At 34.8% G+C, this 8,565-nt stretch overlaps 1 protein-coding gene across 3 annotated transcripts in view; it reads right to left on the bottom strand.

The window, feature by feature from the left end:
* Positions 1 to 5,770: 5,770 nt before the first annotated feature.
* Mastl (microtubule associated serine/threonine kinase like) overlaps positions 5,771 to 8,565 on the bottom strand; it is a 31,136-nt gene continuing 28,341 nt past the window's right edge. For all 3 annotated transcript variants that reach the window (XM_076831440.1, XM_076831441.1, XM_076831442.1), the window contains one exon: positions 5,771 to 7,156. In XM_076831440.1, coding sequence (XP_076687555.1) covers positions 6,999 to 7,156 — 158 coding nt within the window. In that variant the 3' untranslated portion in view covers positions 5,771 to 6,998. The remainder of the gene's footprint in view (positions 7,157 to 8,565) is intronic.

Below are 8,565 nucleotides of genomic sequence, written 5' to 3'. Positions count from 1 at the left end.
ATTGTAAACTAAGTTAAAATAAAAGGTTAATGAGAAATGTTGTTACTGTTAGTGTATTGATTATATACTAAAGATTAAATGAGAATAAATAGTAGGAATTCATAAAATTAACTTTTTAAATAAAGTCATGCTTATATATAATTTTATAAAAAATCAAGCTAGGATGACATTTAACTCATTTAATCATCTAGTTGATTAGAATTAGTGATCCAGTCAAAAATCGTAATTTAGTTCATAACACCAAATAAATAGCTTCTCACAAAGCACTCGGTGAACCCCTAAAAATAGCCATCTTGAATATATACCATTAGTTGTAGGTGGAACATGGTGAGTTTGTGGTTTTAATACATATATAATTTATAATTTCATGATAGTATAAAAGTGATGTTAACTACTTGAGATAAGATATCATTGTTCTACTGTGGCTTGACCAAATGTGTGTTTTTTTTTTTTTTTTTTTTTTCCTCATAGAATATATCATTGTTCTACTGTGGCTTGACCAAATGTGTTTTTTTTTTTTTTGTTTTCCTCATAGAAGCTCAGAGGTAGTAAATTCTGGGGCTGGTATTTCCACAATGCCATTATGGATATAGGGCTCACTTCCTGTCTTCTATTCTACCATATTTAGTGTGTAGCTTTCCCAGACTTACAGTATAGGACAACAAGTGAAGGGAAGAAAGCAATTTCCAGTTGTATTTTTCTATCTAATTATGAAACAATTATCTTTATTGAAAGACTCATGTAGGAGACTTCTCATATCTAATTAGCTAGAAGTGTATCCTCTGTACCTTTCCTTCTTCCTTTGGAAGCTTTTCCTTTCCTACTAAGGGATTCTCTTGAGGCTGCTAAATGGAACACCCAGATATGCCCACTCCTTCCACCCAAGCCACAGTAATGAGTATGTGACCCACACCTACCAGTTTATATCCCATTCTTCTAAGAAAAGTTATGATCCCAGGAATGGGTACAGGATCATCAGTGAGACAGTTGGAGTTAATCTTTGGGATTTAATTTGTGGAACTAAGAGAGAGTATTCTTTCTCACTCCTTCTCTTTGCAGTTTTTTTTTTTTTTTTTTGCAACCAATGAACGCTGTTTTTTTTTTCTTTGCAATATTTTTTATATCTGTTTCCAAAGTCTTTATTTTATAGTTTGAAAAGCACTTTGCACACAATTCTTGTATATAAATTAATGATGTAATTATAGGGTATAGTGTTTCAGGTCCACCACAAAACTGAGTAAAAAGTTCATTGTTCCCATACCATTCTCCCAACACCCACATACAACCTTTCCAACCATCACCATCCCCAGGTAGAATGGTACATTTGTTACAATTGATGAATTAACATAGACAAATGATTACATTAGGGTTCATTCTTGGTGTACATTCAGTAGGTTTTTACAAATTTTTAATGATGTGAACCCACCTTCTAATAGAATATAGTCATTTCACTACCCTAAACATCATCTGTGCAAGGCCTATTCCTACCTCTCTGCTAACCCCGGGTAAACATTGATCTTTTTACTGGCTCAATAGTCTTGCATATTTTAGATGTCATGTATTTGGAATCACCATATGTAGACTTTTCAGGCTGGCTTCTTACTCAGTAATATGTACTTACGTTTGTTTTGTGTTTATTCATGGCTTAATAGCTCATGTCTTTGTATCACTGAATAATATTCCATTGTAAGAAAGTGCCACAATTTATCCATTCACCTACAGTAGGCATCTTGATTGTTTCTAACTTATGAATAAAGCTGTTAGAAATGTAACAGTTTGTGGGGCCTCGGGTGTGGCTGAGTGGTAGAGCACCTGCCTAGGCCATATGAGGCACTGGGTCCCATCCTCAGCACCACATATAAATAAATAAACAAAATAAAGGTATTGTATCCATCAACAACTAAAAATATATTTTAAAAATGTGCAGGTTTTTGTGTGAGCATATATATTTTTTTAAATTCAATGCTATGTATCTTTTTTTTTTTTTTTTTTGAGAGAGAGAGAGAGAGAGAACTTTTTAATATTTATTTATTTTTTTAGTTTTCGGCGGACACAACATCTTTGTTTGTATGTGGTGCTGAGGATCGAACCCAGGCTGCATGCATGCCAGGCGAGCGTGCTACTGCTTGAGCCACAATCCCAGCCTGTGTGAGCATATTTTCTACTCATTTGGATAAAAACCAAGGAGTTCGATTGCTGGATCATGTGTTAAGAGTACATTTAGTTTTGTAAGAAACTGCCAAAGAGTCTTCTAAAGTGGCTGTACCATTTTTTTTACACTAGCAATGAATGAGAGTATTTCTGTCAGCATTTAGTGTTGTCAGTGTTTTGGATTTTAGTCGATCTGATAGGAATGTTGTGGTCTTATTGTTTTCGCATATTCTTTCTCTTTGAATTAGAGTCTGCTAAGATTATATTACCCTAGGGTAATATGTCTCTTGTCATTTCGAAGAGCCTTAGATAATAAGGCAAATACTGTTATAACATAGCTTAGAGTCGGTAAAACATGGTCAAGTCCCTCTATCCATTTAACTCTGTAAATAATACCAACTCTCTATAATTTGTTTATATTGATTAGTAAATTTGCTTTCTTATTTAAAGTACTTGAGAAGGTTTCTGATGCTTGCCACCACTATACAGGTAGCTTCTTTTTTAAAATATTTATTTTTTAGTTGTAGTTGGACACAATACCTTTATTTTATTTATTTTTATGTGGTGCTGAGGATCAAACCCAGGGCCTGGTACATGCTAGGCGAGCGCTCTACCACTGAGCCACAACCCCAGCCCATACAGGTAGTTTTTTATTCTGAGGACTGAGTACAAGCTCTGGAGCCAGCCTGCTACTTTCCAGCTGTGCAACCATAGGAAATTAGTATGTTTTTTTTCAGTTTTCTCATTCATAAAATTGGTGTAATACCTCTTAGGATGTCAGATACAGATTGGGACTTATGAAGATACCTTATAGAAGCTACAGCATTTGGTCAAAGGAAGTACCAGCCTACCAGGATCCACAGGGAAGAAAGTTAGGGAATCAGCATTCCTCTTTTATTCTTTTTCCTCTGGGATCTACTGCTGATGTCCTGTATTAGTCAAATCTACTGGAAGCCAGAGGAACAAAGGAGTCTTTTGACATGATTAGCATAACAATTTCCTTGGGCACAAAGCAGACTTCAGAAGTATGGAGGTGAATCTGGAAAGACAAAGGGAAATCTTCACCACAGCACTTTCTTCAATGTGCCAGGTATCTCTCTTGTTTATCCTCTACACAGAGGAAAAAACAAAACAAAACAACCCCTACTATTTAGCAAGGGTCAAGAAGGGATAGAAGGTATGTGCAGTTGGACAGAGGATCTTAGGATCTGCTTAAGTGGAATCCAACAAATTAATTTCAACTACTCCCTTTCACCCTTAGGGATGTATCTAGTACCAACTCTTACGTAGTGTAAGTTCAATTAATTTTTGCCTGTTTCTCATGACTCACAATGATGCACTTAGTTACTGCATTATTTAAACTAATTACCCACTTACTTACCACCTTCCAAATTGTCATTGCTTTTGATTTGTTGTTTTTTTTTTTTTTGTTTTTAATTGCTTTCCTATTCTGTCAGTACCTGTGGGTTACAGTTACTATAGCTGGATAGGGATTACCAGAAAACTCAGTGGCATAAAGCAGTCATTTGGTGTGCTTACGGATTCCATGAAAGGCATAGCAGGGTTCCATAGCTGAGGAAACTCAGAAGAACTGGAAGCTGGCAAAGTGTGTGTGGGTGTCTGTGGGTAACTCTATTTATGCTTTTCCTCATGGTTGTTCCAGTATGGTGGCTTTAGGGTAGCAAGACTTCCTATATGCCAGCTCAGGCTCCCAAAGTGTATGTCCCAGGAGAAAGCCAGGGAGAAGCTTTTTTGCCATCTTAAACTTGGCCTTGGAAGCTTCCTGGAGTCATTTCCGCCACTTGACTCACTGGATGCAATTCAATGCATTTGGCCTATCTTCATAGGAAGAATAATTAGACTCTACTTTTTGTGGCAATAGTGTAAAAGAAATTGCAGGCATCATTTTTTTTTTTTTTTTGAAGTCTCCAACTGATTTCTTGTATTCTTTGAGTGTCTCACAGACATTTCTACCCATCCCATTCCTCATTCTATTTTAGGGTATAATACCACAATTGATCCACTTGCTCAAGCCGGGAATTAGGTGTCAAACTTGGTTCCTTCCATTCATCTGTAAGTTTTGATAATTCTATATCTAAATATATCTTGAATCCAGGTAGGCTGGTATATTTTACTTAGTCTTCTTTCAAATATTGTCCCACACAATATACTTCAACAGTGAAAGAATAACCTATCTATGTTGCCTTGATATTAATTGAAAAACCTGGTGAAAACATTATGTTTGAACATATCTTCTGGACTCTAAACATGTTTGCAATTGGCTAAAATTATGACAGTTCTTTTTGGCAAATGGAATAATTATTTGACCTAAATGTCCTTCAAGGACTTTGGCAAAACATTAGGTAAGGTTTTCAAATAATTATCATTTAGTAAACCTTTTTTTGTGGGTGTGTTTGCTAAGTACTTTGTCTTGTTTTATTCTAATATGGAGAAGCCAAGATAAATAGGTAGCTTTTCGAACATTTTTTTTTTGCATTTTGTTTTACATTTAATGGGGCTAGGAAGAAAATTATTTTCTGTTAATTAAAATTATATAATAGTTTTTGGTGAAGAAATTTTTTTCTTAACCATCATGAGCTCTAAGTTGTGATGGCTCTCTGTAACAAAAGACATTAACAATAAAAAAGTTTTTAATGTGTGCAGTGCATGTTATGCAGGAGATACTTCAATATAAAGTAACCCAAGTAGTGCTTAGCATTCTAAATCAGGATCTTCAACAAAGAACAAATACAATTCTTTGCCAGTATCTGGGAAATGACAGGACAAAGGAAAGTGATTTTAGGTTTCCAAAGAGGGAAACTCTCAGAAGATAAATATAAAGGAGGAAACAATGGAGTAAGGTTTGTTTATAGAGTCCTCTGGTGCTACCTGTTGTCTAAGACTCTAGAGTTTTCTTCTGTGAAGTTGAATTTATAGCCTACCTTTAGACAAAAAAGCAAGAGGAGAGGGAGAAATCTTACTGTGTCTCCTTTCGGTCAAAAATATTTTTTATGCCAGAGGCATATTTTGGGGTGATTTCCACTCATCATAGTCAATGTTCTTTATTTCATTATTGTTGTTCCTTCATGGGTTTCTCCTTAACAAGTGTCTGAACTTACAACTCCTTTACAGTTATAAATTTAGATGATAAATCACACATTCCCCCTAAATACCAAGACAACATGCCTTTCCTGGTGGCAGCATTTCAGATGACTAGCTAGGTTTATAACAATAAACTGTGTAACTTTCTACTTAAGGGCTTTGTCTTCTGTTGAAAATCAGCTAATTTTACATTTCTTCAATTAAATAACATTTCAAGTCCTTGATACCTTCCTCGGGAAGCCACAAAACTGGTTGTTTCTTAATCTGGCTCTGCTCGTTCCAACTCTTCAAAGTAATCAGTATAATCCCCAACATGGAGCTGCTCCCAATTAATCTGCTAAGGTGTCTTAATGTGGCAGAGTGATGGTTTGATCCGTTTGATTCCACAGCCTTTTTTCTTTTCACTACTTGACAATACCATAAAAAGATGATAGGTAATTCTATGCTCTCATCTAGGGGAAAAATGTATAACTCAAACTAAATGAAGTTAAAACAACTGTATTTTGAACATTTTATTACAAGGGGTAACTATGAGGAGCATTAAATCTAAGTAGTCATTACTAAAACAAGCTCAGTAAAACCTCTAGCCCATGAATTCAATTAGAAAGAAATATTATAATGGCATATCTTTCACTCTAACTGTTTTAAACTTGTATCTTTGTCAACTATATTACAACAGGGCAAACAGTAAAGCCAATGTGCAAAAAGAAAATGGTATTTAAAAGATTATTAGCAGAAGACTTATGCTTCATTTATATTTGACCTTTGCTCTTTTAGGTGTTAAGTATGCTGAAAACCTCAATGAATTTAAGATATGACTCAGCTGAATGCTCACAGTGTGTGTTGATGCTGACAGATAATTTACTTTTATAATTATATTTATTAAGCAAAATTAAATTGTATTACTATTTTAAATTGTTTACAGTATATCACACCTAACCTTTCCAGTAGTATTAAAAAAAATAATATCCTAAAGGCAAGCACCAAAAGCAGTCAAGGCAATAAAACTATATCATTAGTAACTTGTAAACTAAAACTCTAGTCCTTTTTTTAGTTCTTGTTTCCCAAAAGAGTTACACTAATGAGTGAAGAAATTTTCCAGCTACATTTTGGAGGTTACAAATGATGCCTTAAATGATTGCCCATGAGACCACAGGGTTGTTTGTTTTTGTTTTTCCATACTGGGGATTGAACCCAGAGGCACTTTACCACTGATCCACATCCCTACCCTTTTTATTTTCTTATTTTGAGACAGGGTCTCATTAAGTTGCTTAGGCTGGCCTGCAACTTGCGATCCTCCAACCTCATACCCCTAAGTTGCTAGAACATGGGCAAATAAATTACATTCAAATGAAACCATACCTTTTTTGTTGTTACCACATTGAATGGTGGACTACAATCAATACATAAAGAAAAAAATCAAGCTTGTGGCTAACTATCTCTATGTATTATAGTGGTAGTGCCATTCTAATTTTATTGATGCTTTACTTTTCATAAAGTGCAGAAAATAAATAAATAAAGTTTAAAAAGATTTGAAGATTTATATACAGTTCTCAAGTTGAGATATTACTAATTACATTTCTTATATCTTTTTAACTCTGTGAAAGCTGTCACATACATTAAAAGCTCATCAACCCAGGTAGAATAATTATTTTGATCCCTCTTTTATCAGTTTAATATTAAGGAGTATATAATTATGAAGCTTATTCTATAATACAAGTTTAAATAAAAGAAACATTTACATGCTATAAACTAAATCCAGATACAGTCAGATGCTGAGCGTTATTCCTGGCTTCAAAATAGGAAGTATCTGTTTCATTATCTGGTTGAGGTATGAAAGGCATAGTTTGATGCTGCAGATTTTCCCAGTCTACATCATTGAAGAGAGGATGACGTTTCAGCTCTTAGGAAAAATATGAAACAAAACAATATTATGAAACAATTACCTAAGTAAGTACTACCTTTCGGAATTAAAAAGGGGATGTCTAACATGTATCTTGCCTGAACTTACAATGCCAATTCTACAAATGTCTTGTCTCCCTGTTAAGGTCAAATACCATTTGATTTTATCTATTACTTGGCATATAATAGGTTCCTGGTTTAGATTTGCCAAATGAACAAATGAAGCATTTTTCTTGCTGCCTGCATCTTCTTACACAATCTCTGACCTGAGAGAACAGAGTTTGGCCTACTTCTGGCTCCCTAATACAACTTCCATAAAGCTGACATCACATGATTAATGCTTCAGTTCTCATTACAAGGCCTAACCACTTATTTATATCACTAAAATCTTTAGCAATATCTATTGCCCCAGATAGCTTGAGCATGAAGCTCATCCTTCACTCCCTTGCTTTCTTCCCTATTCTCCATCCTTCTTCATGGTGATTTTAATAATTTTAACATATACATTGATGATACCTTATTCATCCTTCCTATTTCTTTCTGCCTACTAAAATAAAAGTATGTTCATTTATTTGACCACATGGTGATATTTAGTTGGTAGAAATAACCCTCCCTTTTCTTAACTCTTCTTTTTTGTGTATGTGTCATTGCTGTGGATTGAACTGGGGTCCTTGCACACATTAGGCAAGCTCTCTACCACTAGGCTACATTCCTAGCCTGAACCTTTCAATCCTTAAACCAACAATAGAGATGTTAACAAACAAGAAATTAAGGCAGTAAGTTGTTAAACCAACACAAAAAGTAACCCAACTTAAGTAAAATATTAGAAGAGGACTACATAGACAGGAAAGAATTATGGGTCTGTATTGGGGGTAAGGAGTTGGGAGATTAATGTCTACCAGTTGATTTTTCCCTATACTAAAAGCCTAATAGGAAAAGGAACAAAATAGCAACAATAGTTTACATACAAAGAATTTGTCTCTTGATGTTCAAAATAACTGAGCATGGATAACTATCAGAATGGTGGTTCTGGGTGATTTTACCCTTAAAGGACATTTGGCAATGTTTGGAGACATTTTTGGTGGATACAAATTTGGGAGCATCTACCAAGTAGAGGCCAGGGATTCTGTTAAATATTCTACAGTCAACAGGACAGGCCCCACAATTATCTGGATAAAGCAGAGAAACTCTTCTTCAGAAAATCATATAAGTTGCTAAAAATAAGTGGGGATAAAAGAAAAATGTTCTTACTAATGACACCACAGATATTTGTTTCTTCAACAAACAATTTACAGAGTGAAGCAGAGGATGGGTATTCTTCAGTTTAAAAAAGTTACTTCAGGGCTGGGGTTATGGCTTAGAGGTAGAGTGCTTGCCTAGCATGCATGAGACATTTGGTTCAATCCTCAG

Source organism: Callospermophilus lateralis, chromosome 13 (genome assembly GCF_048772815.1).
Source record: "Callospermophilus lateralis isolate mCalLat2 chromosome 13, mCalLat2.hap1, whole genome shotgun sequence".
NCBI lineage: Eukaryota > Metazoa > Chordata > Mammalia > Rodentia > Sciuridae > Callospermophilus > Callospermophilus lateralis.
This window is presented reverse-complemented; position numbering and strand designations above follow the sequence as displayed.